Source organism: Ylistrum balloti, unplaced genomic scaffold (assembly GCF_031769215.1).
Source record: "Ylistrum balloti isolate Yb309-2 unplaced genomic scaffold, AGI_CSIRO_Ybal_v1 Utg371644, whole genome shotgun sequence".
In the NCBI taxonomy this organism is placed as follows: Eukaryota; Metazoa; Mollusca; class Bivalvia; order Pectinida; family Pectinidae; genus Ylistrum; species Ylistrum balloti.
Genome location: NW_026782836.1, coordinates 180,406 through 205,343, shown reverse-complemented (window position 1 = coordinate 205,343; position 24,938 = coordinate 180,406). Strand labels below are relative to the sequence as shown.

The window sequence follows — 24,938 nt, the reverse complement described above, 5'->3', positions numbered from 1 at the left end:
CATCTTTTATAATAATGAAAATTGTGTTTTACAGGACCAGAATTTGGGGAATCATGTCAGGCAGAATTCAAAAATAGTTGTAACCACAACGCGGAACTACAATGTTTACCTAACAGTAATGGGGCTGGTACCATTTGTCGCTGTAGGGATACTGATATTCAATACTGGGATCACAAAGAGTCGACGTGTAAAACAAGTAAGTAACACTATAGTACCTGTATTAACAAATAAGCTAGGATTTTCGTTATTCATTTTCCAAAAAATCAGGAAACATTTTACATATATAGAAATTAACCAATAAACGGCTTTATATCCCATAACGATCTAGTGGTAACACATTAAACAGTAGATAAATGTTCAATATTGTTGCTTTTTTGGAGTAAAAAGTTCCGAAGTCTACAGGAAGCAATATCAATTTAAAAGGTTTGATAAAGGAAGTATCTCTAAACTTTACTGATAAGGAATATTGATCATGTGTATGTTATATGTGTGTATCTGTTAATGAAGGACCTACCTACGGAGCCGACTGTCAGTCTGGCTATCCTGATAGTTGTATGTACAATGAACATCTGAAATGCCGGGAGATGGGTGGACCTAATAAATATTCATGCAGATGCGTTGATGAAATTCTACTCTTCTGGGATAACACCACCAATTCCTGCCAAATTCGTAAGTTCATTTTACATAAAATGTACAAGTCAATAATTGTGTGTTGCAAAGAGATATTTTTACAGTTACAACGTATAGAGAATTGATTTTCATTGGACATAAATTTGTCATGTGACCAATGTATCATATAGGATAACTTCACCATTTTCTAAAGCATATAAAGGTTGCATAACAAGTTTCAAAACCACTAGAGTATCATAGAATATCTACATGTTAACAAAACAAATTTATTAGAGTACTAAACATTTTGTGTATTCAAATGCTGTCCTAATCTTAAATCAAATCAACTATCCTAAAATGAGTAATTATGGGTCACATAGATTTGATTCCTTTTATTCAATTCATCCACTTCGGCGTTTGGATTTTTCTAACTATATCTCGTGTGTAAACTCAAATTCAACTTTTTTTTTATTTTTTCCACTTCGACTCGTATTTAAATGCACAAGCAGTGCACTTTGTAGCAAGTCTACTGCTGTATCATTTAGAGGATTACAAAAGATAAAAGTTTTAAATTATGTTTCTATGATACAGGGCCAACTACTACCACGCCTCCACCTGTTCCAAAAGGTACGTAAAATTGCGGTTATAAGATACCTTCGAAAATGCTGGAATTCGATGTAGTAAAGCTGTCTGATTAAATTGGCTTCACTACATAAGTATATTGAAAAATCTACATGTAGAAAAAAGCTTACATTTGTATTCGAACTTAAAACATTATAACCGAAAGATGTTTCTACTTCCGTTAAAATCGATTAATATAAGAACAATCATGAATCATGTCTGAGACGTTCATAGTTTCATTAGAACTGCATATATTAATAAATCCTGTTTCGTCGATCCTTGCATATCATAAGTAATAAAACATTGTTTACGTAAATACATTGATGATTATTTGAAGTAAACAAAGTAATCAATAAATAATCGCAAGTATAATCATTGTATGAATCAGTATCTCTTGAACATTACCGTGACGGTCATTTATAACAATTATAAAATAAATTGTTGAAGTTACCTAGTATCCAATGTCATGTTGTTGTTATGTTTAAGTAATTGAAAGGATGTATATATTATGTTTTGTGTCATACGTGTTTGAGCTTGTTTATCACCATTTTTAATTCAATCCTATTTATTATCTTATGTTTTGGACAGGATTATTTTTCAAGGGTGATGAAGGCGTGCTTGGTGATAGAAGAGTAACATCTAAATGTTATATAGAAAATTTCACCGACTGGGAATCACTCGTGATATCAAGAAATAACGTAGACATGATAACACTGTCGTCATCTACTGGTAAACTACAGTCTAATTTCGATCGATTTGTGAAAGCCAAACCAATGATGAGAGGGAACAAAGCGGGAATCTTCTTCCGGTTCGGTAGACTACAGTGTAAAGATGAAGGCACATACTCATGCGCGGTTGACGGACAATATACTCAAACAGCCCAAATTGTAGCAAAAAGTACGTTTATTTATATAATTTGTTTAAGGACAATAAATTATTCATAAATATTTCATCGATATTTGTATTCAGAGGTCGGTTATCTTAATAACTCTTTTCCAGTGACTCTTTAGTAACAGGTTGGAAATTATTTTCAAAGCAAGTTTTGCACTTTCAAACAAAAAATATTGAAATGTACTTGGTTCCTAAACAAAGCAGGACAACGATACTGTATCTCTTGAACTGCCTTCTATTATTATACACTTGTAAGAAACTATTTAGTAAATTAATGTAATTCTACTATCTGTATTTTGTATTAATCAGCACTCGCCAAAGGAGTTCCAAAACTTTCATTAGATGGTGAGATCTTCGGAGAGAGGCGAACTGTATTCACTTGTTCTGGTAATCCGGGATATCCAAACGGAAAACTTGGGTGGAAGGTTAAATTTAAGGATGAGAATACGTTTAAAGATTTCGTATTCCATAGCAGCAGAAACGTTGTAACTGACACTGACTGCGTTCGACACGAAGTCGTTAATACTACTTTTCTATTCACCATGAAATGGAACGGTGCAAAACTACGGTGTCAAGCCATTGGTTCGAGGCAATATGCAGAAGTCGACATCTGGCTTATTTCTGGTATGTGATCGTAAACTAACACTTTAGTGGACTGAGTCTATCCATTTGTATTGTAAACAATGTATACAACAATAAGCAATATGCAGACGTTAGGCGAAAGATAGATGTTGTTAATAAGTCAAACTTAAATGAAACCTTGATTCCTGTGATATTTTACTTGGAAGCATTTGCTTAATGATCATAAGTCTATATAGAACGTCTATCGCAAAATAGTGAAAGGTAACTGGACAGATGTAGATTTGCGTATGAAGGTAAAAAAACAAAAGGTTTCTGCAATATTCCAAAAACGAAAAATGTTCAAAGCAAAGAAACTATATACATGTATATAATGTATGTTAACAAGAACTTACTAGTTACACTTTTTGATTTCTTAACTTCGAATTTCTTTCAGAAAATATCTGTGACCATGCCGAACTGAACACAAGAATAAAACACCCGTATACCCGTAAGAAGTATATCTACTGCTTAGAAGAACGTATTATGAGTGATAATTGTCCTGATGGACTGTACTTTGACGAGACAAGGAGAGAATGTGTACTTGAGAACCAGTCAGCAGGTAAGATATTACTTTCATGATGATTTGGGATATATATATCGGACAAAATCCATAAATTAAAAATGACAAAACAAGGTTTAAATGTTTGTCTTTAATCAGTCTTAATAATGTTAACAGAGCAATTAATTTGAGGTCTGGGCTTGATAATTCTAATTTCAAAATGAGAAAAAAATTTTTTTTGTTATAAATTATTGAAAAAACGCACCAAAGCGCATAGAACCTTTAGTTTTATTTAAGAGATATAGTATACATACCGACGGCTGAGTGCTGTTTACTCCCGCGAAGATTTCCGATGATATGTGAAGCCAAAACTGGTAATCAAGATGTGCAGTTAAAGAAATAAAAATATATAATTCAGGTTTTAAAAACAATTACTCAGGATGATGTGTTTAAACGAAATGATCGGTTATGATATAGATAATCGGTTCACTGATTAATAAGGAATCCTGTTTTCTTATTCTTGGAATATCAAATAGGTAAATTGTGCGATTGTATCCAGCACAGCAACATACTTGCAGACATTTATATATTCACAATTAATTTCAGCGGTGTTTTTATTACAAATGTGTGTGTTTCAAATAACGTCTTCATTTTCATTTCAAAGTCGTATTTGTTTCCTGAAAGCGCGACTATTTGATTCTATTTACGTGGAACTCTCTAACTTGAAGTTACAATTTTGTTTCTAATGAAATTTTCTATTTGATTTTACAGATGCGGAGTTATACTCTTGTGCTGGCAAGGCACCGGGCGTGGCTATACCTGATAAAGTGGATTGTAAAAAGTACTATTTGTGTAGCCATGGATTTAAACATTTACGAGAATGCCAACATGGATATTTCTCAATGAATGGCCCACCCTATTGTGTAAATAGATACGCGGAATCATTTTGTGGCACAAACAAAAATATTTAAATTTAAAGATTCATCATATTCAATCTTTTTTATATCTTTTTAAGTAATACCGAAGCTGTAGCTCCGGAATCACCTTTCGTGTAATATAAAGTTATTTACATCCGGACTCTCTGGTCATCGCAACCGCCCTTATTTATAGTGTAAATACTGGAGTTGAAGCTCGTTTTCATTGTTTAAATAGATTATTTGTATTATTTTCATCCTTTTAATACACATTATTTTCATTATGTTATTTGACTAATTTCCCTTTCATCCTCTATACATTAATGTTAAGCTGACATTTTAACTCGAATGTAAAGTGCTTGCTCGTTTATACTCTCCTGTCATCATATTCATGAACATGTTGATTAATAGTTTCATTTCATGATAGGCATATTTCGAACTATGAAAGTATTAACATTGCTTTTAGGCATATATGTTTATTCTTACATTGTATGTTAGCTTGTAGATACAAACAATAATCAAAGCGTTGCAAATGATTTACAAAATATTTCTATATTCATGTCCTGAAGATATTAAAACATGTATGTTTAAACAGTGTCTTCCGTTGTTGATTTTGCGCGTGATTGTCTTTCTGATTCTATTTTTATTTATACATTGTTGTTCATTATTTCCTTTAGAAATATTGTCATGGTTTTACTGACAAAAGGAAATGGACAATGGGCATATCCTCTGAAAGCCCTCTCGTTGTTAATATTAACAAAAATACAGATCCGTCCAATGATAAATCAATAGTGATAAATACTGTATTTTAGTGGTATCACTCAGGAATCCACTAGAATCATGCCGAAAGTCAACTTGCATGGAAAGCAGTAAGGCAAATTGTCCATACATATTCATCCTCCTTTGCTAAATGTATAGAAATCAGACAAAAACCGGACACAACAATGTATGAAATGTTTAAATGTTTAGAGGAATACATTTGTTCAGGCAAGCGAAGTAAACAGGATTTGTCTTTGGATAGTGAAAAGATGACATTGAAGAAAAAAGTGAGAACAGCCTTCAACCTGATGAGAATGGAATAAATCGGCGTTCCAGTTACTAACATACTTTCTTAATTGAAATAAAGTTAAATGAAGTGCACTGGTTTCCAGCATTTGCAACGGGTTGAAATAAGACATCATGTTATTGCATGAACGACATTGTGGGAAACAGACAAGATGGAATACTCCATTCAGACAATTTTTTTTGGAAAACCAGTAATATATATCTGAGTTCTTGCTAGAAGAACATTAAAACGTCTATTATGAGAAAGATGATATTAATCAATATTATTATTGATGTAATGGTGCATTGAATCAAAATTATGAGCAGGGCACATATTGACAAAAATCTTTGAAATAAAATATTTTGATGAAGGTAAAGACATTTTACAAGTGGAAGTAAACCAGATTCTCTGTATAAGCCAGTAATTTGGATTTACTCCAAAATATTTGTTCAGTACAATTTGCCCACATTATATCTGCATATTCTATAATTCGACGAATGAACGATTTAAAACGAATTTCTGTCAATTCGATATTTTAGCATTCTAAGTCAACTCTTTTGTAAGATTACTCGTTAACATGGCTGTTGAAAGAAATAGACAAAAATGATGATACCTGTGAACCTTTTTTTATAACCAAGTTGTTGAAGTTTAACTCAGGATGAAAAATCGTAGAGTCAATCCGTCTAAGTGTAAGGGACTCAGAATTTTAATGCTTCCCCATTTTTCAGATCAATTTTTCAGGATATTAGCGGCGTCTTGTCTGCCTCCCTCAATCAAAGTATATCGGAACGTATTGTTAGTAAATAATTTCACATTAGGGACTAATTCATCACCATTTATATTGATATATAATAAAAACAAGTATTAACCTGACACTGATCCTTGGGTTAATCCTGCTTGTAAAATTTATCAGTTTAGTTTTAGTCCATCTATGACTTCTCTCTGTCTCCTACTAATTAGTTAAGATGAAAACTTTTTCAATATATTGGTATTAATGCCATTTTGTTTCTATAAATATATACATGTATATTAGACCATAAAATCAAACATCATAAATAATTATTAGATAATTGACCTGTATCACGGTCACATGTATATTCTCATAGTTCTACATAATCAAATGTTTTGTTGTTTTATAGAATTAGGTTGCCATATTAGAAAGGTACCATATGACACCTAACAAAAGCAAGCACAAACTACAGATTGTGACGAGCCACATATGAAATATTGTTTAGTTGGATATACCATGTACCTAGATGTTGCCAATCTGTGATAAGTTTCTTTAGTCTATCTATAAAATAGTAAACCTGACTTTACCTTTGTATTGTACCGATTGTATGGTGTTTACATACGCGTACACAGTATGTGATTACTTTAGTAGCAATATTACTTCAGGACGATGCATATGACAATTAGCAAATTTAATGTAGTTGTTAATCAATATATATATATTATAAACTTTATTAATTATGATATCATATAACTTATAAACGTTATATCGGGTTTTATATTATCATGTATTAGTACAATATATGGCGTCATGGGTGATTGGACAGCACATGTTGAAATGCAGCGGATATTAAGGCAGAATGCGCCGTCATTTTACATGCTTACGAATGGAATGGATAATGTATAAATGGATGTATTTTTTGAAAATTTGATAATACCTTGATATAAAAAGTCTAACGTAGGTATAGTTTAGCTAGAAACCCGGTTATGTGGAACTAAGATGGTCTATATTCACTTATGATGAGGTTCGGTTCAGTCTAATCCATGTATGAATTCAGATGGTCCAGTCAACGACACCTGTAGGTACTAGGTGAACCGTGTGGCTACACTCTATGGAAATCACGTGCTATGAGTTACAGTATTGTACCTATGAACCTACCTGTATATGCATGACAGTGTCTATCCACCCGAAGTGACCGTGCAATTAGCGTACAACTTTGGAATCAATACTTGGGCGTTAGATATGTGTATTTTATATATAGACGCTAAATGCTGAACAGGAGTAAAAGAGAGAGGCCTATTCTTAGATGTATCGCTTTTTATGCCCCCGCCATTTATGGCCGGGGGCATATAGCGTTGCCCATGTCCGTCCGTCCCGTCCCGTCGCGTCGCGTCCCGTCGCGTCCCGTCTCGTCGCGTCGCATCCCAAATCAGTATATACCACCTAACAACTTCAATCGGAAGGCAATTTTCATGAAACTTCATACAAATATCAAGTATGGAAAGACCTCATGCAGTGTTGAATTTCTCGGCATTCTAAAAAAAGATGGCCACCATTGGGAGATAACTCAAAAAAGAGGAACATCATCTTATTTCTACATAATTTGGTACTTGTGGGTTTTAAGGCATAAGGAACTAATATACTCCCTCATTTTTTCCAGAGAACAAAATTCCAAATTCATGTACGTTAAATCAACTTGTCATTTTAAGTATGAAACTTAAGTTGTACATAGTTGCATACAAATTAACAAAATCATCTCTTTCGGACCTTTCACTATTATTTCATATGGGGAGGGGGGGCGGGGGCATTCATGTCTTACAGACATTTTCTAGTTTCACTCTGCCTTTTGAATACAGGTGTTACATGATCATTTACCATAAGGCAGGGAAACTTCATGTAGATATATACATATTAAACATGTGAAAGAGAGATGAAACAAAAGATTGAGCAAAGCCGTTAATATTTTTTGGAGGAATGGTGACAGGCCAAGAAGATTGGTTAGTATTAGGAGATTCAGTTGATGAATAACGCTCCGTTCCGTTATATTGAGTGATGACAAAATATTTTCTAGGTAAAGGACTGTCAGGTGGTTAATCGTCAGCAATCATTGAAAGTTCCAGCTTTATCAATGTGATTTATTTTTAGATCACCGTTTGATACCTAAGAAGAGTCAGTTTCACATTTGGTGTGAAGATTCATTACTGATTTTACAACTAGCCACTATTTCCGATGGGGGTTGTAAAAAAAAATAGCAACCAAAAACGTTAATTGATATGAATACTTTGCTTTGGCTACACAGATTAAGACAATTAATTGGTTTCGAATGGTTCTAAATTGGTCCCAAAAGGCCGCGTTGTTGTTAAGTTATGCCTTAGAATTTATAAGTCTTATTTTGTCCTGATTTCATTTTTTATCCAGACATTAACATTGGTTCTAACTTTTACTGTTTTTAGGAACAAAGTGACCGACAGCAGATGACATCAGGTCATTAAGAATATCATTCATGGGTCAATATCATCTTGTAAATGGATGTACCAGACAACTAAACCATCATAGTTGGTATTTGAGAAATAGAAAAGGATTTCCCTATGCGATAGTAGTCGTAGCCACTGATATCGGCATTATGATAAATCTAGCGCATAAACAGTCACGTTTGAAAATCTATTGGATACTTTACAGAAACCGGTAGGTGTCCATCATGTTCGAACTACGTTATATTCGCTTCCTCTCTCCTTAATATGAAAGCTTCAAGTGGATTAAGCTAATACTGCATCTGGTGACCTGTGGAAACTTGCTTGCTTTAAGACTTTATAAATATATTGATGATGTGGCACAATATGGGAGTTGATGCTATAAACATCAGCAATATTTTACACGAGAAGTCTGTTCAGGCTGCTAACATTCCACCATACTTTGAAAGTAGAAACACCCCTGTAATTTCCTACAGTTGCTCCAAACCCATTACATCAAAATATTTCATCTACAAACAAATAATGCAGCAACAGAATGGAAATGACCCAGAACAAGTCCTGCGTTAGCTTGTTCTTTTTCTACCTCTACTTATAGCTATGGTCCAACTGGGCACATAGTAACTGGTGATTTAAGCATTATTCAAAATGTTAAGTTACGGCAACTTTTTATGAAGAGTCTGTTATATCGTAAAACCTTGTCTATTAATTGGAATGTGAACTTCAATGTACTTATGGTGTCTGTTGAAAACTCTGAAAGAGAATGGGCAAAACGAGAACATGCTGCGTTGGATTTACTTTCTGAGTGTGTTAAGTCCATTCGGTCCATCTTTCGTGAAAGAATACGCAGCTTGAAATCGAAAATAAAAATAAAACACAGGTGAGAATTCCTCGATCATCTTGACAAATACACACCACAAGATTTACATAACAGGTATGAAAAAAAGCTACCAGTAACTTGATCCTTGTCTGCAAACATTATTGCATTTGTACCAAAATAACGATCATTACGTAATAACATTACATAATACTTAAAAATGATCCATATTGTAAGGATAATGTTGGATAATATAAATAGTGGTGTTGGAAGTTAATTGTATGGCACAGTCAGCAGAGAGGCGTTAGTAAAATGTATACAAGCCAGTACGGGCTGTTATAGTGCAGACACCTGGGAACTTTACGGCTATGGCCAAACATTTAGAGTCACGAATAGGGTGTGTAATTATATATGTACAAGTTCATATCTGTGGTCATCATTGCCTTTCTGAATGACAGCATACCTTTTTTAAAGACTGCGATTGAAGAGTCATTGTAAGTAAACTAAATTAGCCATAATAATCATTTACTTAACAGACGGTATAGTAAACAATATAAAGATCACTTTACTTTATTCCATGCCTGCGCCATTTGATTACAATCACCGCATGGTAACTTGGAACTTTGATGTCCCGGATTTTGTGGTTCTATTCACTTCTCAAGTTCACTGCCCAATTTGAAGACTTTTAGCTAGAAAAAAGCATTAATTTCTGAAACTACGTTGTATTCGCTCTCTCTCGCCGAGGTGTGAACTTCAACAGGATCCAGTTATAACTGATAACGTATGGTGACCTTTGAGAAATAGCTTAGTGACCTCATAAAATGATTGATGGCGTGACACAAGTAAGACCTTAACATACTCTCCATAGACGTAGCCGCATTTCTTTAGCAACTCGGCCAGTCATAGAATTTTAGTTCGCAAATAACGGAGTGAATGCAACAATAATATTTCACATCTAAATCTGTCCAAGTTAGCATTACATTATCCTTCCATCATTAACATTATCGTTATTTCCTACAGTTAATCAAAGCCCATAGCGTTCAAACGTTTCAATTACAAACTCTGTGAAATCTGACTGACGGTTATCTTTAGAGTATTAATCCTTCGACATGTATTTGTTATATCTCTCCTTATACTTAGATCCATCTGGGCAAATAGTAACGGGCGATTCAAGCCTTTTCCAAACATTAACCTTTATGAAGGACTAAAAATATCGTGAAATCCCTTCTATTAATTGGAATGTTATTTTCTAAATTCCTGTGGATTTAGTAGGAATATATCTCCGAGACTCTGTGAATCGAGGCGGTGCTGCATAGGATTCACTTTCTGAATTGATTTAATCCTTTTGGTATATCATTCTCATTAAAATTCGCAGTTTAAAAATTCAAAATAAAAGACAAATTACAAACAATGTGGTAAATAAATATTATCAAAAATTCAAATGAAATTTCCATTGCTACACTGCCTACTCTAGAAGTATAATTAATGATATCTGTATTTCATAATACCTCATTCCATACTGAAGGAACGTTGTCTTTTCGGTCTCTTGTTTTTACACATTGGTACAATAATGCCTGTGAACGATACTGAACAGTATTTTGTGATGAATTTCTGATTGACAATATATTCTTTTTTATTATCTTGTTTGTTTTGTTACAAGGTTGAATATATTGAAGAGCTTAACAATAACAATAATTTTCTAGATATTGAATCTGTGTATGGCCGGATCATGCCACCACAAGTTCAAGGTTTTGTGAATTGGTATAAATATATAATGTTGTAGGACAAATTCAAATATTGCTTACGTGCGGTTGTTATGCATTGACACATATCGCAATCTAAAAATAAATGTAATGATGTCCTTAATTTCAGTCAAAGTCAGGATCGTGAGAAATCGATTTACGTTGGTTCCTGTCAAATGTTCGGCACTTCATATCTGTACCTGATATTTTGACATATTGTGTGGACTTCTTATCTCTATAACAGCAAACTTTTAGGGCACTGCACTATTCTTCAGGGGACATAAAGGGGAGATATAAATCACCCCCCACTTAAAATAAAACATATACAAAAAGTCAATTTCTATCGACGCACATAGGATTAAGTTGACTTAGGAGTTTTCAATTTCGATTGTGGACTTAACAGACTTTTATCTATGTAAATTGCGGTAGTCAAGGTCTATAATTACGTACGTTTATGTTGTCAAACTGCCAACACATGATGCAAATTACAACTATTTATTGTTACAGACTTAAAATATATCATTTTGTCGTTTCTAAAGTGATATCAAATATCCACTCCGAGATGCAGATATGGTTGATAAAAAACTTTTTTTTCTTTGTTTTTATTAATCACCCTAGAATGATTTACTTGTCACCAGCAAATCTGTGTCAAACAGTGACACATTGATTCGCTTGTAGTCTTTAAATCCATGGAGTGAATTTATTAATCAGGTCAATATTTACCTCTTCCAAGGAAAATGGTATCGAACCAAATTTATTTTCTATCAATTTTTGTTTCCTGATGCTGACATTTTCATATGTAAGAAATCAAATAAGCTCCCTTCGGTACCTCGTCATATGACATTGACAGACTCTGCGACTTGAACATTTCGGTTCGTCTTTGAACATAGCAGCAAGGACATTCTCAACGTCAAGAACACATTCTAAACTCCACAAGCTCATACTTTGTTTAGATTGAATATGAACGATACTCAAAATATTCTAGATGCTTCAGAGACTGAAGCACACTGTAAATTCTACTCTCACACAATAGCTTGATATATGGGCGATATATGAAATAACGATTATTTGCATAAATTTTTATTTCGAGATCACAGTGTGGTTAAGAACAAGGGTATAAAAGATATCCATAGGAATTCTCACTACGAGCACTATAAAGCAAATAAATGCACGTGTTTACCCGAACAGAAACAATCATTTATCAGGATACAATCAGGCTTAGAATATAAAGTGAATGGTAAAATTTAAAACAAATGTATTTATCTTCTGTATGTCAAACGAATATATAAACGACCTATTTAGATCTGGCGAAAAACCATAATAGGTGTCTTTGCACATGTTAAAATGATGCAATTTGCCAGGAAACTGTCTGAATTTTGATGCAATGTTTGCAACATTTTTCGTTCAAATTGCGTCAAAATCTTCATTTACATTCATGTTTTAGATTAGGCGTTAATAGGTGTTAATAGTGATATTTAATGGAATTGTGTGTAGAAATCCACAGGGTTTTAAGCCTTAGCCTGCTGGAAGGTTTTCATGCATGGCACCAGCTGGGAATTCTCGACTTTCTGATTATTTGACAAATCATCTCATGCACCGAAGTCGGTGAAAGCCTCAAACTACGCCAGGGATTGTTAATTTTCACAACTTTATGGAAATGAGAATTTAAGTTTCTCTCAGAAAAAAAATACTATGTACAATGTAATAATATTTTACTCTTATCTGACTAAACCCACTAGACACTTCCTATTCTTACGACCCATCCCTTAAAATGTGCTGAGTCGTTTTCATGTGAAAATTTCCGTCCGCCCTCCAACGAATGTGACCCAAATTGTAAGCCGTGGGAGTGTAGACAGGGCACTAAACACGATCAGGGAAAACCGATGTGATGAGAGAAAAACACTAATTTAGGACTTAGACATAGCTTTCGTATCAACACCAAACTCGTTATTCAGTCTCTTAGCACCCGATATATACATAGTAATGATATAAAACATAAGACAACCTTAATGCTCAGTTAGTTAAATTATATGCGGAACTCAAGCAACATGAATGTAAAATAAGCAAAATAAAGTATCATCTTTAACACTGCTAGTGATACTAATCTACTAAATAAATAAGACACAAATGATTTGTTATAAGCATTTTCACTTTGACGGCTTACAATGTCACTGTAAAAGCGAAAGATGTAGCTAGATGTAGCCAATCATATTCATTGCCATCCACTCTAAACGAGTGCGAACGCTTTATGGTATTGACCTTGACCTTAGGAATGTGACCTTAGGGATAACTTCCAAATTCCTTGTGAAGTATAGTGCCGATCTTAGTAACAGAGATAGAAAAGTATATGTCATTTAAAGTAAAAGTAATCAAAGGGAGTACTATCACCATACATGATATTTAAAAACACACTCAAGATTCAAGATCTTATATTTAACCATATTAAAATAATTACCAAACATCTAAAATAAATAATGACACCGTTTCGTTATAGTAAAGTTAAAAGCATAGCATATTGTATCCAATACCTTTAATAAAAAAACAAAAAAGAAATTAATAAAAAATAAATATAAAAACAAAAAAAAAAAAAAAAAACAAAAAAATAGCAATGGCTATGACACCAATTATTTACAATAAGGTTTAAATTAAAGCAGTATAAGTGTGTTTTAAACAAACGTTATGAGTTTATGTGTTCAACGTTGAGCAGCCATAATCGTGGTGAATGTGTGGTACTTATGAATATAACGTCACAATTAAGCTGTAAAGGTATGCGTTCTATAGAGTAGTTATAAGGAGACTTAATAATATTTCAGTAATGCATCTTTGATATGTAGATTAACGTTTGAGGTAAGCTTAATCATAGTTGGAATTGATACCGATCGTAAAGATAGCTCTCATTGCTGTTCTGGCGGGAAAAAACACATGTCCCGGATTAACTCTTTGAAAATAAAATAAAATGCAATACCTGCTAAAGACAATTATGTCAGTATCGCAGTAAGCAAAAAAAGGCATCAAAGATTGTACGAAAACCATTCAACTGAATAAAAAGTTTTAATACAAACATAGCGTTAGATACAATGAAGCATTGGAATAAAATTCATCATTCAGCTGTTTCGTACTTCAAGGATCTGTCAGTGATACCAAATGGCCTTAAACCAGTATTACCCTAATAGTGAAAGATATTCCAGTATATATATATATGTATTCGCCGTTGTTATAAAATCTTCATAAATGTATAAATTACGAAATTTATTTATTTTGCTAGTACCCCTCCCTGTCTAGATAAACTTTTCGATAAATTCAGCCACGAGTGGGACCAAAATGTCAGCCAACAGAGGAGAATAGTAAGCCCCCATAGGTATACCAATTGTCTGTTGCTAGACTTTACCACCAAACTAGACGAAGTTATTGTAAACTAGAAACTAAATCATGTTTTTAGGATTTCGTCCACTGTATATTTTTTCATTGGTTTGAACTCTTTTTTTACGAAATGCGCTTCAGTATAGATCACAACCATATAGTTGTACTAGTTGTACTGTCGTTCACCTTTCCAGGAAAATCAAGCTCTTCACTACTAGTAATAAGAAAACAAATGCGTTTACGTTGTAATTCTTTAAGTTTAGAATTGAGTATTGGGGTGTGTAGGTTTGAAAATCAATTGTTCTTACAGAAGAAATTATTTTAGAGGAGAGAGTGTTGAAGATTGGCCAAAAGCTCTCTAGAGTTCTTTAAAATCTAAATACAGGATCAGCAGGTAAGTGATATTGACAAAAGTTTAGTTACAACTTGGAGAGCCTGCAATAAAACGTTGCTTATATAGAGTATTATGCAGTTTAGGAAGTTAATTTTTTTTTTTTTTAAAAAGGGGGGGAGGTCCGGGGGGGGGGGGGGGTAGGTCATATTATCATTAATAGGCAGTATAAATGATTGTAATACCGAAGCATGGTTAGTCAGTATTTTGAACTTTGAAATACAGTAGAATGTATAGGTGGGCTTTCCTTCGTTATCAAGCAAGCCTAGTTCTTTTATGTATACAAATAAAAAATGGAATAAAGTTTGCAGAAAAGGTTATTGGTAGCCGTATCTTCAAGCTTCTGAAATGCGATAAGACACACGTATCAACCAACTTTCAACTTAGATATCACGTGACATTCCGTATGTACAGTATAAAACCGCATTAGTCCACGCCAAACTGAAGTTCCCGACTTGGATCAGGTAGGCGATTTTCTAAATCATCTAATTTAATATTCATTACGCGTATTATTGCTGAACTTTGAGGTGAATTTATTTGACGAAAGCGAATCGTAATGATAGAATACATGCATAATACAATGATACAATATGATGGTTTGATTTAAATCTTGCAATTAAATATTTCCGAATATCAGTAGGTTTGTAATGAATAAGGTAAGTAAGGAACAACTTCATAATATTATGCTGGTTTACCTTCGAACACATTATATGGAAGGTAACAGATACAGTGTTAACAATTTACATTTAAAATTGCACATCATAGGTAACAGTTTTTTTTTTCAATTTGAACATTTTCTAATGAGCTGTTGGCTTTGCTCTCCCAGGTAACAACCTGAATATTATATTGTATTAACAACTTTAGTAAAATAGCAAAAAAGGCAATCGGGATTTTAAAAAGAATTAAGATACTGGTGTCAAAAGAATGCTTAGCCACAAAGAATGAATTATGGTGAACTAGATCTAACACATGTTTTTTAATATTATCGACAATTCAGTCTCATCGCTTTGATATAACAATGATTCTAAAGCCTGGATCCATTCCGCTTCAGTTTTTAACACATTTAATTGATCAAATCAATATAAATTTCTTATTGTTTTACTTTCATTAACTCCGATATCGTTAACCTTTTGATCTAAAATTATTATCCCTTTAAACATATTTATCTTTCCTTATAAAATTAGGTATTTCAATATATTAACTCTTCCAAAGTGTAACTCATTGGAAGCCTCCAACTTGTATCCGGCAGACTTCTGTTTTCAAAAATATATGTTCTTGGACTAGCTTATCCTAGAAATATACTTTGATTTGTTCACCTAAACATAGATACATGTATTCTTTTATTATTACTATGTATTCATTAGGCATGTGGGATATGTTGAATTTCTCTGATTTAGGAAAATAAATGTATTTTTGTTTAAATTCACTACGATTGTAAATTATTAACTTACTGATTTTTTTTTCAAAATGAGGTTAATCTTTTATTTTGTTTATTACTTTTATAAACTATTCTGTCAATTTCAGATTACAAAATGAGGTTTCTAGCTTTGTTTTGTTTGATAGCTGTGAGCTCAGCGGCCGTATTACGAGGTAAACGTTCGTTCTATTTTTGGTTATAACCCCTTTTACCTAAAAGTACACTTATTTTTTTTCATCTTAAATGTTTTCAAACCTTCGCTTTCAATGTGAATACATTTATAAATCATATGCCATTGAACTCCATACAGATTGCTAATTCCTAACAACTATCAGCCAATCATATCTCTTTTACATTACAGAAAACAAACGAAGGTAAGTACATTTATTAACATATATTAATCAGAGAATGCAATTGGTAGCATTGATTTCCGTTTCTGATACATTGTTGTGGTTATCATAGCCTATGAAATTTACTTTTTAAACAATGTTCTGGTACCAATTCCACGAACAACATTTTAATGTTAAACAATCGTTATAAATATGCTAAAGTAATATCTACATTATAAATATGAGTTCTCGATTTAAAAAAGTAACTGGACATTAATGTTTTTAATGTTTGCGGATTTGTCAATTGGCTTTCAATTTAATGTTAGTAAACAGCAATGCAGTGAAAATAAAGTTAATAATAATCTAAAATTCCTACAAGGACATCAATTTGCAATTTTAGATATCATCAAAAAGTAGCAATCATTTTGTGATATATATGATCAGATAAGAGTAATAATCAAATCCAAAACAATATATGTTTTATATGACTTTGACAGACATCTTTACTTTGTCCTGGTCATTTAATTTTTTTTATTGAAATAGCATGTTTTAAAGATCACTGTTAAAACAGCCATTGCACATAGCCATGTAATCTTATTCCCCAGGACATTTCACTTAAATTGCAGTGAAAATAAAGTTAATAATAATCTAAATGTTAAAATCTTTTAGAATTTATTATTTCTTGAATTGAATATTATTTAGGCATTTGAAATCTAGATATATGTTTTAGTAACGAACCACACACAATTAACTCCAGTCATATGTATCTCAGTGCAATCCTCAGTACTGTTGGCAGAGAAGGTAGATGTTAAATAAACAGACAAGCATTAAAGTTACATGGATATCTGTAATTGTCTTCTTTTAGAATGCTCCCAAGTATTTGTTTGTTTCCGTTCCGTAATTTCTGGCAAAATATTGATACTCAACTGACCCAGGTTGGAGAGCAGCTTCTCCAACTGCTCTTTAGTCTGTTGAACAGGCTTAACTTAGTGCTACACCCTTAAAGAGAAGGTAGATGTGAAATAATCAGACAAGCATTAAAGTTGCATGGATATATTGTTAATTGCCACCTGTTAAAAAAACACACACTCTCTCTCTCTCTCTCTCTCTCTCTCTCTCTCTCTCTCTCTCTCTCTCTCTCTCTCTCTCTCTCTCTCTCTCTCTCTCTCTGGATGCTACTTTAAGATATTACTATTTCAAAACAATGATTTCCGTTGCAAGCATTTATAGCTTGAAACAATATAATGCGTGTCAAGGAATACACCACTCAACTGAAAATAAAGATAATTGAAGTAGACAGATGTCAGAAGCGTTTGTTTAAGGTTTGCTAACATTATTTTTTTGTTTCTGTTCAGTAATTTCTGGCAAGATCTTGGACAACAACTGACTCATATCGGCGAACAACTTCTCCCAGCCGCTATACAGACTGGTGAACAGGCTTTACTCGGTGCTGCGCTTGGAAAGAGAAGGTATATGTTCAGTAATCAGACAAGCATTAATGTTTCATGATATCTTGTAAATTGCCACCTGTTAGAATGCGCTCTCTCTCTCTCTCTCTCTCTCTCTCTCTCTCTCTCTCTCCTGGAAACTATTTGAAGATATTATCATTTCAAAACAATGATTTCCTAATCAAACATTTATAGCCAGAAACAATATAATGACTGTCAAAGGAAACACTACTCATCTGAAAATAAAGATTATTTCAGTAGACATAGGTCAGAAGCGTTTGTTTAAGGTTCACTAACATGTATTTTTTGTTACCGTTCAGTGATTTCTGGCACGATCTTGGACAGCAACTGACTCATGTCGGCGAAGAACTTCTAACAACCGCTGTACAGACTGGTGAACAGGCTTTACTTGGTGCTGCATTGGGAAAGAGAAGGTAGATGTTAAATGATTAGACAAGCATTAAAGTTTCATGATATCTGTAATTTCCTTCTGTTAGAATGCTCTCGTGTATATTTTTTTTGTTTCCGATCCCTGATTTCTGGCAAAATATTGATACTCAACTGACCCAGGTTGGAGAGCAGCTTCTCCAACTGCTCTTTAGTCTGTTGAACAGGCTTAACTTAGTGCTATACCTTGAAAGAGAAGGTAGATATGAAATAATCAGACAAGCATTAAAGTTACATGGATATATTGTTAATTGCCACCTGTTAAAAAAACACACTCTCTCTCTCTCTCTCTCTCTCTCTCTCTCTCTCTCTCTCTCTCTCTCTCTCTCTCTCTCTCTGGATGCTACTTTAAGATATTACTATTTCAAAACAATGATTTCCGTTGCAAGCATTTATAGCTTGAAACAATATAATGCGTGTCAAGGAATACACCACTCAACTGAAAATAAAGATAATTGAAGTAGACAGATGTCAGAAGCGTTTGTTTAAGGTTCGCTAACATTATTTTTTTGTTTCCGTTCAGTAATTTCTGGCAAGATCTTGGACAACAACTGACTCATATCGGCGAACAACTTCTCCCAGCCGCTATACAGACTGGTGAACAGGCTTTACTCGGTGCTGCGCTTGGAAAGAGAAGGTATATGTTCAGTAATCAGACAAGCATTAATGTTTCATGATATCTTGTAAATTGCCACCTGTTAGAATGCGCTCTCTCTCTCTCTCTCTCTCTCTCTCTCTCTCTCTCTCTCTCTCTCTCTCTCTCTCTCTCTCTCTCTCTCTCTCTATATTTAAGATATTATCATTTCAAAACAATGATTTCCTAATCAAACATTTATAGCCAGAAACAATATAATGACTGTCAAAGGAAACACTACTCACCTGAAAATAAAGATTATTTCAGTAGACATAGGTCAGAAGCGTTTGTTTAAGGTTCACTAACATGTATTTTTTGTTACCGTTCAGTGATTTCTGGCACGATCTTGGACAGCAACTGACTCATGTCGGCGAAGAACTTCTAACAACCGCTGTACAGACTGGTGAACAGGCTTTAATCGGTGCTGCACTTGGAAAGAGAAGGTACATGTTAAATAATCAGACAAGCATTAAAGTTTCATGGATATCTGTAATTTCCTTCTGTTAGAATGCTCTCTCTCTATCTTTTTTTTCTCTTCTCTCTCTCTCTCTCTCTCTCTCTTTCTGGCAAAATATTGATACTCAACTGACCCAGGTTGGAGAGCAGCTTCTCCAACTGCTCTTTAGTCTGTTGAACAGGCTTAACTTAGTGCTATACCTTGAAAGAGAAGGTAGATGTGAAATAATCAGACAAGCATTAAAGTTACATGGATATATTGTTAATTGCCACCTGTTAGAATATTCAATCTCTCTCTCTCTCGTTCTCTCTCTCTCTGTGTCTGTTCTGGATGCTACTTTAAGATATTATTATTTCAAAACAATTATTTCCGTTGCAAACATTTATAGTTTGAAACAATATAATGCGTGTCAAGGAATACACCACTCAACTGAAAATAAAGATAATTGAAGTAGACAGATGTCAGAAGCGTTTGTTTAAGGTTCGCTAACATTATTTTTTTGTTTCCGTTCAGTAATTTCTGGCAAGATCTTGGACAACAACTGACTCATATCGGCGAAGAACTTCTCCCAACCGTTATACAGACTGGTGAACAGGCTTTAATCGGTGCTGCACTGGGAAAGAGAAGGTATATGTTCAATAATCAGACAAGCATTAAAGTTTCATGATATCTTGTAAATTGCCACCTGTTAGAATGCGCGCTCTCTCTCTCTCTCTCTCTCTCTCTCTCTCTCTCTCTCTCTCTCTCTTCTGGAAACTATTTGAAGATATTATCATTTCAAAACAATGATTTCCTTATCAAACATTTATAGTCAGAAACAACATAATGCGTGTCAAGGGAAACACTACTCAACTGAAAATAAAGATAATTGAAGTAGACATATGTCAGAAGCGTTTGTTTAAGGTTCACTAACATGTATTTTTATGTTTCCGTTCAGTGATTTCTGGCACGATCTTGGACAACAACTGACTCATGTGGGCGAACAACTTCTCACAACCGCTGTACAGACTGGTGAACAGGCTTTACTCGGCGCTGCAAGCGGAAAGAGAAGGTAGATGTTAAATAATCAGACAAGCATTAAAGTTAAAGGGATATATTGTTAATTGCCACCTGTTAGAATGCTCTCTCTATCTCTCTGTCTCTCTTTCTCTCTGTCTCTCTCTCTGTACTCTCTCTCTCTCTTCTCCAACTGCTCTTATTAGTTTTTAACTTTTAAAAAGTAATCCTTCAGACAAGCATTAAAGTTACATGGATATATTGTTAACTTTAAAGGCAAAACATCTCTCTCTCTCTCTCTCTCTCTCTCTCTCTCTCTCTCTCTCTCTCTCTCTCTCTCTCTCTCTCTCTCTCTCTCTCTAAGATATTATCATTTCAAAACATTGATTTCAAAATCAAACATTTATAGCCAGTAATAATATAATGCGAGTCAAGGGAAACACTAATCAACTGAAAATAAGATAATTGAAGTAGACATATGTCAGAAGCGTTTGTTTAAGGTTCGCTAACATGTATTTTTTGTTTCCGTTCAGTGATTTCTGGCACGATCTTGGATCACAACTGACTCATGTCGGCGAACAACTTCTAACAACCGCTGTACAGACTGGTGAACAGGCTTTACTCGGTGCTGCTCTCGGAAAGAGGAGGTAAGAGATAAAACTATTCTATAAATATTCATTTCCACAAATGTTTACAGAAGAGCATCATTCCGCAACTCTATATTTTAGTTTGTCTCTCGTATTGCCCGTTACTGGTAGCGGGAATATTATTTTTGTAATGACAACAAATTCATATGAACATATGTGTATTACTTTTATCATGAACATACTTCCGTACGCGTTTTATACGCTTCGTGTGAAATGGGTAAAAACCATGAACGACGTACGAATCGACAACCACGAATTCCGTTTATTAATTCAATTTCGTTTGGTTTCTTTGAAGTAATTTCTGGCACGATCTTGGACAACAACTGACTCATGTCGGCGAACAGCTTCTCACAACCGCTGTACAGACTGGTGAACAGGCTTTACTCACCTCTGCTCTCGGAAAGAGAAGGTAGATTTTAAATAAACCGACAAGCATTAAATTCACATGAATATCAAGTTAATTACCACCTGTTAGAATGCTCTCTATAGCTGTTATTGATAGTATTTTGTTTTGAAAATAACTCTTTATTCTTTAAGCATTTATTTTATAACCGATGAAATAAAACTATAAAAGTGACATATTAAAACAGTCGTCATAGATCTTGTCATTAAGATATTATCATTTCAAAACATTGATTTCAAAATCAAACGTTTATAGCCAGTAATAATGAATTGCGTGTCAAAGAAAACTACTCAACTGAAAATAAAGTTTATTCTAGTACACATATGACAGAAGCGTTTGTTTAAGGTTCGCGAACAAGTAATTTTGTTTGTTTCCGTTCAGTGATTTCTGGCACGATCTTGGACAACAACTGACTCATGTCGGCGAACAACTTCTCACAACCGCTGTACAGACTGGTGAACAGGCTTTACTCGGTGCTGCTCTTGGAAAGAGAAGGTACATGTGAAATAATCAGACAAGCATTAAAGTTACATGGGTATCTTGTTAATTGCCACCTGTAAGGGTGCTCTCTCTCTCTCTCTCTCTCTCTCTCTCTCTCTCTCTCTCTCTCTCTCTCTCTCTGTTCTGTTTATTATTTTTATTTTAAAAGTAACCCTTACTTAATTATTGAAGTAAAACTTTAAAGGCAAAACATTAGAAAAGGTCTTCATAGATCTTGTCATTAAGATTTTATCATTTCAAAACATTGATTTCAAAATCAAACATTTCTTGCCAGAAACAACATAATGCGTGTCAAGGGAAACACTAATCAACTGAAAATAAGATAATTGAAGTAGACATATGTCAGAAGCGTTTGTTTAAGGTTCGCTAACATGTATTATTTTGTTTCCGTTCAGTGATTTCTGGCACGATCTTGGATCACAACTGACTCATGCTGGTGAACAAATTCTCACACAGGTAGTTCAGACCGGAGAACAAGCTTTACTTACTAGTGCCCTAGGAAAAAGAAGGTACATATCAGTTAAATGCTAACGATCTCCTAACAGTTTGTTCTGTCTGGCAAGGTTAATTTTGGAGGTCTACAATTATTGCGGTTTTCTAGGAGGATTAAATAAATACCCCTCTGACACTCTCAATATAGTCATATAGCATTTATGTTGCAAAAAGAAAAGACATAAACAGATACAAAATCATAATCTTAGCAATGTAGAAAAAATGTGCCCATATAGGAATCGTTAATATCAAAGAAATTATACACTGCTTTTGGTATTGTGTCCTGAACTATGTTGATTTTAAATGACGTCTTTTATAGCCCAATGTATTCAAGTATTCCGAAATGCAGTAAGGACACAAAAGACAATAGCAAATTTCAACATAACACTAGATACCCAAAATCCAAATCAATAAATAGACTGGATCATACAGCTACTAGCATTCGAACGTGATTATAAGAACATATGAAGCACTTGATATTTGGTAAAGCGACCAATTTACTTCAAAATCGTTTCTACCTTTTCGTCTCTTTTAGCAATTTTTGGAACGATCTTGGACACCAGCTGACACAGGTCGGTGAACAACTTCTTCAAACGGCCGTGACTACAGGAGAGCAGGCTCTTCTAGGTGGTCTTGCTGGTAAGTGTTTGATAGTGATATTAGGTACAAACTGTAACATGTGATGGTTAAGGTTAAGAACACATGAAGTAAAACATATGATGATCTATTAACTGCAGCAGAATTTATCAAGCTATAAAAAATATATATAATTAAACAATCAAATCTACAGAGTTCGACGCTTACTGGTACAATTGAAGGTAGAGAATTGGATAGATTCAAAAGATAATATACTAAAAAGCATTGAATAATGGATATATGACAGGTTTCATTCAAATTCTAAACAAGGTTAACTATCCCTAATAGTTTTGAATGTATATATGGTTTGAACCAAAGGAGTTCTATCACAGTACTTAATGTAGACAAAAAAATGTTAGCATACTGTCTAACAAAAATATTTGATCAAATATGATTCCAACAGATCGCAACAGATTCATTTAAGGGGAATATATCAGATATGATACAAGACGCATTGATGACATTATTGATCAATCTGAAGTTCTTTATATCGATTTCGATTTTCGATTGCAGTTTATTTATACAATACTTGAATTTTTTGGTTCGGACTTTGGCTTTCCAGTTAAACATATTTGTCCTTGTTTTGCAGCAAATATTTTATAAAATTGACATATATATATCCATTACAGTATTTTCAATATATAACTAAAAATATTGACAGCTATAACCACCGTGTATATTTATGGACATGGATTTTTGGTCAATGTCTGCCAATAATGATATGGTATTATGAAGTGTGTAATGGATGAAAGTGCGTCTATTCTAATACTAGTTATTTCTATTTATATATGACCTATTACACTTTAGTCACCTCCGAGAGAAATTATATTCGCTCTGCCTGTTGTTTGATCCTATTGACTAAATTTTTGTTACATTTATTGACAGTACAATTTGTTGAAATCAACATTGCTATAATTTCTTCACCGATACGTATTTATATCTTACAGGTCGCAAGTAAACTGACGTAAATGCAATATCTACGCGTGTCCAGTTCAGAGAGCGTATTGAATTCGTGTCACTGAATGTTATGGTTAACAAATAAGAAATATATTTATTTTACTATCAAAGAATTTGTTGTTTATTCTTATTTAATTACTGCAAGTTATTGGTTATGAAAATGTTGACATTTTCATACCTGTAACTAGTAACTGACATTTTACGTGAATGTTCATACAAGGTGTGAATTCAAATGATTATGAATTAGAGTATTTTCATACCTATATCTAATAATTGACAGATAGCATCATTATTAATGATCAGTTAAATGTGATGTCAAAAACGAATGATAATAAGACGCACAATATATTTGGTATAGACAACTATACTAAACAAAAAAAAAGAAAGGTAACACTACTTTATTCTGTGATTGATTAATTAACCCCTACATAAATCCTTACCAATCATGTACGAATAAAGTAATTGATCAATTCTGATAAAACTGCAGTCATGGTTCATTATAAAACTTTGCATTCAGTTGATTTTATTCGACTGTATAGGACGTTGGGGTCAATCTCAAAGGTAACACCATTAGTAACTGGTATGGCCACCGTTTGCGAAGTAAACAGCATTGCAGCGTCGTCGCATGGAACTCGTAAACCGGCGGATAATTCGAGGAGAGATGTTCCATTCAGCGATCAAGGCTTGGGCCAGCTCCTGCAAGTTTGACGGCTGATTTTGACGTTCTCTCACGCGTCGCCCAAGAAAGTTCCAGAGATTTAGATGGCCAATCTAACACCTGTACGTTATTCTGTTGCAAGAAAGTTCTGCTGACGCGACTGCTGTGCGCTGGTGCGTTATCCTGTTGAAAAATGGCGCCAACGCCA

At 33.9% G+C, this 24,938-nt stretch overlaps 1 protein-coding gene and 1 pseudogene across 1 annotated transcript in view; both read left to right on the top strand.

Annotated features, from left to right (window-relative positions):
- LOC132563242 (transmembrane cell adhesion receptor mua-3-like) overlaps nucleotides 1–4,212 on the top strand; it is a 50,869-nt gene extending 46,657 nt beyond the window's left edge. Inside the window, exons 71-77 of the mRNA XM_060227997.1 lie at nucleotides 35–196; nucleotides 508–669; nucleotides 1,201–1,236; nucleotides 1,819–2,127; nucleotides 2,431–2,745; nucleotides 3,137–3,301; nucleotides 4,013–4,212. Coding sequence (XP_060083980.1) covers nucleotides 35–196; nucleotides 508–669; nucleotides 1,201–1,236; nucleotides 1,819–2,127; nucleotides 2,431–2,745; nucleotides 3,137–3,301; nucleotides 4,013–4,212 — 1,349 coding nt within the window. The remainder of the gene's footprint in view (nucleotides 1–34; nucleotides 197–507; nucleotides 670–1,200; nucleotides 1,237–1,818; nucleotides 2,128–2,430; nucleotides 2,746–3,136; nucleotides 3,302–4,012) is intronic.
- Nucleotides 4,213–8,767: 4,555 nt separating this feature from the next.
- On the top strand, nucleotides 8,768–24,073 carry LOC132563237 (uncharacterized; annotated as a pseudogene).
- Nucleotides 24,074–24,938: the final 865 nt, after the last annotated feature.